Source organism: Solanum dulcamara, chromosome 10 (assembly GCF_947179165.1).
Source record: "Solanum dulcamara chromosome 10, daSolDulc1.2, whole genome shotgun sequence".
NCBI classification, from domain to species: domain Eukaryota; kingdom Viridiplantae; phylum Streptophyta; class Magnoliopsida; order Solanales; family Solanaceae; genus Solanum; species Solanum dulcamara.
This window is the reverse complement of record NC_077246.1, coordinates 61,516,463-61,527,563: the sequence shown is the minus strand read 5'-3', so window position 1 is coordinate 61,527,563 and position 11,101 is coordinate 61,516,463. Positions and strand designations below refer to the sequence as shown.

General features: G+C 35.6%; 1 protein-coding gene across 2 annotated transcripts; it reads right to left on the bottom strand.

Annotated features, from left to right (window-relative positions):
• Positions 1-4,093: 4,093 nt before the first annotated feature.
• On the bottom strand, positions 4,094-10,825 carry LOC129871107 (uncharacterized). 2 transcript variants are annotated; one of them, XR_008762191.1, is made up of 9 exons: positions 10,569-10,825; positions 8,871-8,948; positions 8,178-8,775; positions 7,745-7,992; positions 6,235-6,444; positions 6,040-6,132; positions 5,867-5,965; positions 5,233-5,772; positions 4,094-4,559 (listed from the first exon to the last, which is right to left on the bottom strand). XR_008762191.1 is itself a non-coding variant. In XM_055945981.1 (8 exons), exons 3-8 carry the CDS (start codon positions 8,770-8,772, stop codon positions 5,383-5,385), a joined length of 1,635 nt encoding a protein of 544 aa, XP_055801956.1. In that variant the 5' UTR covers positions 8,773-8,775; positions 8,871-8,948; positions 10,569-10,825; the 3' UTR covers positions 5,117-5,382. The 2 variants fall into 2 exon arrangements, 1 of the variants encoding a protein (XP_055801956.1); XM_055945981.1 differs by lacking the exon at positions 4,094-4,559 and having other exon boundaries at positions 5,117-5,772.
• Positions 10,826-11,101: the final 276 nt, after the last annotated feature.

The following is an 11,101-nucleotide window of genomic DNA, read 5'->3' as shown; positions in this document are numbered from 1 at the left end:
AAGTCTAAAAGGAAGGTATAAAGTGCAAACATTGCCTATGTTGATACTACTGACCTTACTAGTCAGCCTCAATAGTCAGTTCAGGCTAATTTCTCTTATGGCTTGAACACAAATGTGACTGATGAATCAGTGTGGGGCAAAAAATATCACAGCACAGCATACTGCAGACAAACTACCAGCTGAAAGGCCTACTTCTAACAAGCCTGTAAGTCAAGCTGAGAAAGATGTCAAGAAACTACTTCAGGGTTATACATTCACAAAAAATTAGTATGAACAAATTCTCAAGATGATGAGTCAACAGTCAGGCTCGAGAGCCACTGCACCTGACTGCAATAAGGCAAATAATGCAGGTACAACCTTATTTGTAACTGAAAATAGTGATGTGTGGATTGTAGATACAAGTGCAACAAACCATATGGTTTCCAAGTTGGAGATGCTACTAAAGGAGTCTGTGCTAAAGCTTGACACTCCTAAGGATGTGTGTTTACCAAATGGTGGTACCACTCAAGTAACTCATATTGGTTCTTGTAGTCTATCATCTAGAAGTGTGATAACTAATGTGTTCCATATACCAGAGTTCAAGTATAACTTAATGTCTGTCAGGAAAATAACCAAGGAATTAGGTTGCTCAGTCTCCTTCTTCCCTGATTTTTGTGTTTTCCAGGAGCTTTACACTGGGAAGGTGAAGGAAGTTGGTAGAGAAGAGGGAGGCTTGTATTTGCTGTGGAGACAATTAACTCAAGGTAATGCAAGTAACACTAAGGATTCTGCTTATATTGTTGATGTTGCTCATTCAACAGGCAAGGAGTCAGACATGGAGCTAGGGGTGTACATAGACCGGGTTGGTTCGGATTTTTTACAAACCAAACCAAACCATTTGTATTGGGTTATTAAATCTATAAACCAAACCAAACCAATAAAAGTCGGGTTTTTCGATATTAATTTTTCTCGGGTTTTTTGGTTTTTTCGGGTTTCTCGGATTTTTCATAGTATCTAATAAAAAGTACAGAGCAGTGCTTCTTAAAAAGAGTTCTAGTACAAAATATCAACATAAAAGATGGAGGCAGAACATTGTTTGAAAGTTTTAACTTTATAATATAACTTTATAAGATGTTTTTTTTTGTATATTATTTAGATGACCTTCTCAAGTCCAAATCTAAATGTAAGAAAGAAAACAAAAATTATGAAAAATTTTAAAAAAAATATTTATAAATTACATTTTAATAAATATTTTTATGTATAACATAATTTAAAAGTAGTATATCTATAATCGGGTCGGTTTGGGTTCGGTTTGACTTTTTTTAGTTAAAACCAAACCAACCCTATAATGGTCGGGTTTTTTTTCCAAACACCAAACCAAGTCAAACCAAACCACTAGTCGGTTTTTTTTTCCGGTTTGATTCGGTTTGTCGGTTTGGTGCGGTTTATCGGTTTGCCCTGTACAACCCTACATGGAGCTATAACATCAAAGACTTGGACATGTATCTTCAGTTGTACTTGCCAAGATGTTTACTATGAATAAAGTTAGTATGTGTAAGGTGTCTAAGTGCTTAGTGTGTCCATTTGCAAAACAAACCAGACCTTTTTTTCCTTCTAGCATCACGAAAAGCCGTAGCTGTTTTGATTTGATACATGTTGACCTTTGGGGACCTTATAATACAGCTACCTTTGATGGCAATAAGTATTTTCTTACAATAGTTGATGACTTTTCAAGAATGACTTGGCTATTTTTACTTAAACACAAATCAGATGTGTGTGTGTGTCTCTTAAATTGTTCCAGCAGTATACTAAGAATCAGTTTGGCAAAGTAGTCAAAGTCCTAAGATCTAATAATGGCATTGAGTTTGTTAACTCAGTATGTGATAGTATATTTAAAGCACAGGGTATTATACATCAGAGATCTTGTCCTTACACTCCTCAACAAAATGGTGTGGCTGAGAGGAAACGTAGACATCTGCTAGAAGTAACAAGAGCCCTAAGATTTCAAGCTAACATATCTATCAGGTTTTGGGGTCACTGTGTACTAGCTGCTGCTTATCTCATTAACAGACTTCCTAGTAGTGTGCTTGAGTTTCACACTCCTTATGAAAGACTTTATGGTAGGAAACTAGTGTTATCGCACTTGAGGACAATTGGCTGCCTAGCCCTAGCAAAGAACCTCACTAAACATGATAAACTCATGCCCAGATCAAAGTCAGTTGTTCACATGGGATACTCTGAAGTGCATAAAGACTATATCTTGTTTGATTTGCACAACAGCTCCTTCTTTGTCAGCAGAGATGTTAGCTTTAGGGAAGACATGTTTCCATTTACCAAAGATGACAGTTCTGCTCAACAACAGCTATTTGTAGACAACCTGCAAGGACTAGGTGAGACAGATCACCAGCTTCATCAACTGGCTCCTTTACTAGTCCCGGGTAATATTCCATCTATGATGTCAGAAGGGGATACATGTGTGGATCCAGATGGTGGTGAGCAAGTCTGTGACAGCCTCCTACATAGCTCTGAGGTATCTCATACAGGATGTCCAACTGTCACTAGAAGATCTACAAGGTCCAAACAGCCTCCTACATGGCTGAAGGATTTTGTTTCCTTGAATGTCAAGCAGGATGTCCAATATCCCTTGTCCAATTATGTGAGTTATTCTCATCTCTCACCCTCTCATCAGTGCTTTATTGCAGCTACCTCATATGTGATAGAACTTATCAGCTATGCAGAAGCAGTCAAGGATCCAAGATGGGTTGAAGCTATGCAGGCAGAGATCCAGGCCTTAGAAAGCAACAATACTTGGGAGATCACTTCCTTACCGGCAAGGAAAGAAGCCTATTGGTTGCAGATGGATCTACAAAGTTAAATACAAATCCACAGGTGAAATAGAAAGGTTCAAAGCAAGATTAGTTGCAAAGGGACACAGTCAACAAGAAGGAATTGATTACAAAGAAACTTTCTCTCTTGTTGTGAAGATGGTGACTGTCAGAACTATTCTTTCTATTGCAGCTTCCAGAAAATGGCACATCCATCAAATGGATGTCTTCAATGCCTTCCTACATGGAAACTTGGAGGATGAAATATATATGCAACTTCCTCAGGGATTTAACAGTCAAGGGGAGAAGGTGTGTAGACTAACAAAGTCCCTCTATGGACTCAAACAAGCTCCAAGGCAGTGGAACCACAAACTTACTGAAGCTCTCATTTCTCTCAAGTTTAAACAAAGTCAATATGATTACTCCTTATTCATCAACAAGTTAGCAGAAGGTATTGTAATTGTACTTGTATATGTAGATGACATGTTAATAATTGGCAGCAGCCTAAAGCTTATAGAAGAGACAAAGAAGGCTCTACAAAGAGCCTTCAAGATGAAAGACTTAGGGGAGCTCAAATACTTCCTGGGGATTGAATTTACAAGATCCACAAAAGAGATACTTATGCATCAGAGGAAGTATACTCTTGAACTTATAGCAGAGGTAGGGATGACTACAGCCAAGCCAGCAGGAACACCTATAGATGCTAACATCAAGCTCACATCAAGGCAGTATGATGACCATGTGAACAAGAAGCAAGAAGAGACCTGATCCTCTGATAGACCAAGCAGCATATCAAAAACTCATAGGTAAGCTTTTGTATCTCAATATGACAAGGCCAGATATAGCCTTCAGTACTCAGACATTAAGCCAGTTCCTAAATCAGCCAAAGAAATCCCACATGGATGCTACACTAAGAGTAGTCAGGTATTTAAAAAGGCAACCTGGACAAGGAATATTACTGTCCAGTCAATTAGACAACCAAGTCACTACATTTTGTGATGCAGACTGGGCAGCTTGTGCACTTACCATAAAATCAGTCACAGGCTACTTGATCAAGATGGGAAAGTCATTAATATCATAGAAAGCCAAGAAACAGACCACAATATCAAGGAGTTCAGCTGAAGCTGAATATAGAAGCATGGCTTCCACTGTGTCAGAACTTGTTTGGCTATTGGGAATGTTGAAAGAAGTGGAGGCTGAAGTTGAGGAACCAGTGCAGATGTATAGTGATAGGAAAGCTGCAATTCAGATTGCAGCAAATCCAGTATACCACGAAAGAACAAAACATATAGAGATAGATTGTCACTTCATTAGAGAAAGATTGCAACAAGGCATGATCAAAGTCGACTACCTACCAACTCAAGAACAACCAGCTGATATATTGACAAAAAGGCTACCTAGAGTTCAACATGAGTATCTTCTATCCAAGATAGGAGTTTTGAACATTTTTACACCTCCTAGCTTGAAGGGGAGTGTTAAGATGTAAAGAAGATTGTTAAAGTAGTTAGAAGGATTAGTTAGAAACAGGGGCAGTCTGGTCATTTCCTACCATTTGTAGTTAGAGCTAACTAACTACCAATTAGTTAGTCAGTTAACTCACTAACCAGCTATATATATATAGCTATAATTGTACAGTGAAGCGATTAGGGCATTTTAGCCCTAATATCAAAAATATCTTCTGTGCTCTCCATCTCTCTTCTTCATCTTCATCTTCTTTGTTCCTTCATCTTTGCCTTACTTTCTGTTTCTGCTGCACTGGACTTAGAAAAGAACACTATGAGTGAGTACGGTTTCTAGATCATTGGGTTGGATATAACAAAATTTCTTTTGAATGTTACAGTGAATGCTTAAATAGGGTAAATTAAGAAGAAGAATATGAATCAACAATTGAGGGAATATCGATCACTCTTTCTTGTTTGGAAATTGGCTTAATATTGACAGATGAACTCGATGAGTAGCTATGGGATACGAAGTTTGTGGGCAACATATTGGATTGCAAGACTTAAACTGAGAAATTAAGTAGACAATATAATATTAGTATAATATTGAAACTCTAAATAGATTCTAAGATTTATTTATACTAATTTGACAACCAAATCCATGACCAACTATAATTACAATTTTGTAAGCCTACATTTGATATGATAAGGATTTAGTACTTACCGATATTGTTACTATAATTACAATTTTTGAAACCTATATATTTCATATTTTAAGGATTTGTTGCTTACCGATATTGTTATTGTTTTCCGTCGGTCTTTTACTTTAAAGTGTTAATTTAACTATTTTTTGAAGTTAAATATAAATTGCAATTATTCTCAAATCAACATGACGAAAAATGCATTTTAAAATGTCAATCAAAATTCACATAATTGAAATGTCAAGAAACAAAGCAAGTACTTTGGAACAGGTGGACAACACTACTTACAGAAGAAACCTAACAGGTAGGTTGCCACAAACATGCAAATCCCGTCAGAGGCAATCTGCATTTAGTATGTCGCCTTTCCCATATCAAGCCACAATAATTTCCAGAAGGAAATTACTAATTTGTAACAAACTTGGTATGTTCATCAAATTGTCATTCTCCTGAAATAGATGATGTTGGAAGTTGGATATTAGGGTGTCGAGCCAAAAACAATTTTTTTAGCTCCTTCAGTTCTTTCACCTCATTTTCTACAGCAGACAACCGATCCATCAAAGATCGGTTGTCCTCTTTAGTTGAATGAAGCTCAGAAAGTAATTCAACCTTTGAGGAAGCACCACCTTTCAAAGATTGGTTTTCCTCTTTAATTGAGCGTAACTCAGATAGTAATTCAGCCTTTGAGGAAGCGGAACCTTTCAAGTCTTTCGCTTTTACTCCACCCCCAAAGCCAAATACATGGCTACGAATTTGAGGTCCAAAGCATTTTTCCACTATCTCTATGTTAGGAAGAGATGGTTCAGACTGCACCAATTCTTGGAGTTGAGCCTACAAATATGTAGAGAAAGATTTCTTTCAGAACCATAAAAACTAAATGTAACCTTTCATTGATAAACCAAAATTTTCAATTAATGAAACACACATGTTTTTCAACTGCCTCAGATTCGACAAGCATGTTGTCCTTCTTGCGAGTCTCAAAGAAAATAGTTGCTAAATCTGGTGGGTTGCCATTTTTCCCGCCCTTCAAGTCAAAGTCAACACGTCAAATAATACCTCTCAATATTTCAAAAAAAAAAAGTGGAGATTTTATAACACCTTTTGATAAATAATCTCTCTAATAGGCTTGCTACCGGTATGATGAGGCATCTTCAACTTAGCTCTGTTTGCCGAGTTCCTGTTGCTTCTAGCCTATGTTTGCGGAACAACATTAAATTTAAATATCATAATAAATCTCAATTACAAGACCATAAGTATGACAATGAAATTACATCACTAGGTATTATGTAAAACCTGGAAAGTTTCTGAAGAAAAATGTTCTTTTACCAACCACTCCCATTGTTTCTTGTCTACGCCCTTTGGTGTATTCTTAAGAGCCTCTTGGACTGGCTTACCTTTCACATACTTTGCATGTAATTGTCCTCTCCATTTGTTCCATAATTCTTTCATCCATCCCAAAATGTGACCGCGATGAGTATCCATATCATCACCCTCAAATTTATCCTACAATAACTCATGGTTAAGATAAACGAAATATTTTACTAAATAAACAAATAATACATACATAAAATATTTGTTGTATACAGCACACAAAAAAAATTGCTGCATATGAAAACGGAACTGCAGAGAACATCTTTGCGCCAATAGTAAGAATAAAAGTTCTTCGTAAGATGAAAATCACCAAGTGTTTAAATGCTTCTTAGTCTAATGAAAATCGCAAGTATGATGAAATTACAAGAGTAATTGATGCTCACAACAGATGCTCCCCACTGTTTCACTCACAGGTTCAACATAAATGATATGTAGACTAGCATTATATATGATACTTGCAATATGAACAACTCCAAAAGATTTTAATTTTATCTCCAATGTGCCACCTAGCGAAGAGTCTAGTTTTCTTCCACTTAACAATTTTTTAAATTTTATCTATGTTCTATGCATTACTCCAAAAACCAGATTAGAGTAAATCAATAGCAGATATCTGTTTTCCTAACACCAGATTAGAATAATCAAAAATTAATAGCTGAACCTTTATTTGCAAAAAGTACAAAAAAGAACCTTAAAGGGATTAAGACTCTTCGACATTCCATTTTCACTTATAATAATCTCTACTGTAAATTATCACGCCCAGTCACATCCCTCACAAGAAAATCTATTTGTATTTCCATTTTTGGGCTTACTGCTCCATATTGAGGAGGGTCCTGCTTCAAGCATAACCATTTTGGAAGGTCAAATATGGGCAATAAGACAAATGATCAGCTCCTTGTTGTACCCCTTTTTTTCTGAGATGCGAAAGAGAAAGACAGTGTACTCGATCTGCTTCTTTTTCGTTTTAAGAAACTGTAACTATTAAAACGAAAAAGGTAAGAGGGAAAGCTGTTTTTAACCAGTCAGAAGGTGATACAACCAGGACATTCTTTAAAGAGACACGGTGAGTTCTTGTTTACTGTATCTTATAGTTGCATATTAATACCAAGTAAGGATAATTAGTTTTTTTTTTTTCCAAATAGCAACCTGTACAATGCCACTAACAAAAAGGCCAGTACAAATTTAAAGGACATTTGTCAATATGCAAACACAAAATTGAGGTCCAGATCAAGATCAATTGCATACTCTGCTCTACCAAATTATTTCTCAAAGCTTTCTTAATAAAACTCTAAACCTAATTCATGACACCATCACATCTATAACACCAATTTGGCTACACATAAACCTAAAAATTGACAATTATGTTGTCCACATAAGCAAAAGGTGTTTATCAGGTAAGCACAGAACCCATAAGCAAATTGGATACATGTGTTACCTCAACAGCTGCCCACATGTGATTTAACTTTTCTTCCTTAATGTCATCCCACGATGATACTCCTAACGGACACATGCTATGGTCACGGACTAATTTTCCCAAGTGCCTGGAAAATAGATTGCTATTCTTTCCAACAGTTCGATTATTATAAAATGTTACTTTCAACTTCTGTCCAGCTTGAAGTGATTCAACTTCTTGGCACTTGTTCCGCCCTCGACCTCTTCTTACCTTTCTAGTAGTACATGAACCTACATTTGCATATAATTTAGAAATGTCTGAAATGCTGTACAAATAATATAAAAACCAAATACATAAATTTATGATTATACCATATATTCTTTCCAACTTCATACTTGAATTCATGTTAGTAAAAACTTTAGAATGATAATTCAGTCACGCAATTTCGTAACACTCTAGAATTGCAAGATCGTACTTGTTTCAACAATTTGGGTGTCTTGCATAGTTTGATCGGTAGATGGAGGCAATGGAATATCAATTTGCATTTGATCTTTGTCATGAACCAAGGTGTTTTTATTTCTTCTTCGCATTCCTTGACCAACAGATGTGGTAGGATCTGAACTTGTACCATCAGAATGAGATGGCGTACTTTCACCAGAATAATCAGATATGGTAGCATCTGAACTTGTACTATCAGAGGGTGTTGGCATACTTTGACCAGAGCAAAGAGAATTTTGACAGAAGGATCCCACATCATTTGCAGATACCCCTAAAGAGCACTTAGGTCTAACCTCTTGCTCTTGGCCTCGTCCCTCCCCTATAGCACCTGGTGAATCATTTCCAGACACCCCTAAAGTATAATTTTGAATTATTCCATATACCTTCAAATGTGACTCAATTGTTTCACGTGTTCCTAAAGTTGTGTAACAACATTTGACACATGGACATCGTATTTCATATAGTTCTTCTGTTCTTCCAAAAGCATAATCCAAAAACTTTTGCATCCCGATTAAGTAGGCTTCATCAAGTCCATTATCAACAAGTTGCTTCCGTCTCTTATTAGGTGCCATAACCTTGGAAGGTACATAAAAATTAAAATTAGAAAAATATATAGCATAATAAAGACAAGTTTTAAGATGCACATAACTTCTTACGAAAAATTATATACCTGAAATACAAGGGAGATTCTTCAAGGAACTAGGTGTGTTGAGCCCGCAAGAAGTAACAAGTGCTTAGCCACAAGAAGCTGAGATTTTGAGAAAATGAATTAGGTTAACAACTATTTACTAATGTCTAATGACATTATAGAAACTAAAACTAATGGATATCTGAGAATTACTATAAAAACCGAACAAATTGTAAACATTAAATTTCTATATACACAAGAAGTTGAAATACTTGAGAAAATAGGTTAAGATTAATAATTATTGACTAAAGATATTTTAAAAACTAAAGGTAACGAGATAATTATTATAATGGGTTAGGAGCGAGCCACCATTAAAACTTTGGGTTCAGCATAACCCAGTAACTTTAGCTAAATTCTGTATTTGTATTAAAAATTTCACTTAATATGTACAAATAATCTATCTAGAACCCAACAAATAAAAAGGATTATTATCCAGAATGCATAAACTAAAAACATTGACTCCGCCTCTGAATGGGGTGGTACAAAGCCCTTTTAATCTAAGACCATTTATGGTGAAAATCTTCACCTTTGCAAACATGAACTTGTACTTTGTTACCAAATCAACTTTGGAGAGGGTAGAAGACATCTCAATAAGATCAAGGTGAAGCCATCAGACCAGAATGAACCAAAGGAAAGTCATCCAAGAGAAATTTAGATAGCTAACCATACACAAAATCAATCCCCAAATTACACTACACTTGGGACAGACTTTATCTGCGTCAAGTGCATACTATTTCAGCAGTGATGACCAAGTACTTTGATAACATCGAATCATTGACTACAGAGACACAAGTGACAGCTAAAAGAGGACAATCTATTACTGAGCATCTTCTATCCATCTCAAGTAACTCATCTTATAGTCTTAGTGTCAACCATGATTTCTCTTTATACTTGTTGGTTACTTTCGTAATTGATGCAGAGAAAGCATCAGTACCCCTACAATCATTAGTGCATCAACATTCATAAATAAGAAGAAACTCCAATCGTACATGCATTACTCCAAAAAACCATAAAAGTACAATATAAGATAAGCATCCGCCAACATATTTTATGTTTCTTGATATAGGAATATATAGATACAACCAACGGACAGAAACCTAAGTCTCTCAGTCAACCACAAATATGTGAAATCTCTCTTCAAGATCATTCCAATAGATGAATTAGTCATCAGTTAAATTCAACTACAACAACAACAGCGACAACATACCCAGTAAAATCCCACTAAGTGGGGTTTAGGGAGGCTAGAATATACGCAGATCTTACCACTACCTCGAGAAGGTAGAGAAGCTGCTTCAACTACATGCATCAAAATTTTCATATTAACATAGCCACCAAGTTCACCAATTAATCTGCAACGTAATATCCAGCAAACATCTAATACACTAGGCTTTTGACTAGGACAAAAAAATATGAAATGTATTCAAATAACAATAAAGCCATCAAGCAAATTCTTCTATCTCAAAAAGCAAAAGTTAAAAAAATTGCAAGAGACTTATACAATCAACTAGGGTTGTTGTTCAAAAGGTGAAAAAGCTACTGTACTGTAACAAGCACTAAAACCGATGGTCCTTCACAATGAATACATATCAAAAATCATAAAGATTTTCACCAATCAAAGAAGAATTTCTTCTTCTGCAGCTGCTCCTGCTTTTTTCATACAGCATAATGCCAAAAACTTACCAGAGTTTATCATTTGGTTTTCGATTTTGCCGGATAATGATTGTCCGGCCTCTGAGAGACGATTGTTTAGTTTAGGAATTTTACTCGGAGAGCCGCCGTCGCCGTCTCCATCGCCGGATAATGATTCTCAGCAGATCTAGAGAAACCGTCGGTTTAATTTCTGAAGAAAATGAAAATAGGGTTTTTAATTTCAGAAGAACAAAGAAAAGAGGCGTTTTTAATTACTCGCTCGCGCTCAATTTATAATTAGGGACCAGATATTGATTTTCCCGTCACCAGATTTATTATCTTCTCAAGTCTCTAGTTTATTAATATATAAAAAATATATGAACTTATTTTAAATAACTTATAAGTTAAAAAATGCAGTTCAACTTTTTTTTTTTGATTTATAAACTGTTTTAAACTTATAAGTTGTTTAAAATAAGTTTATCTAAACAAATTTAATTATTTATTAGGGCTTATTTTAAGCACAAAATGACTTTAATAGCCTGTTTGAATTGACTTATTTTTAAGCAGCTTATAAGTTGAAAACT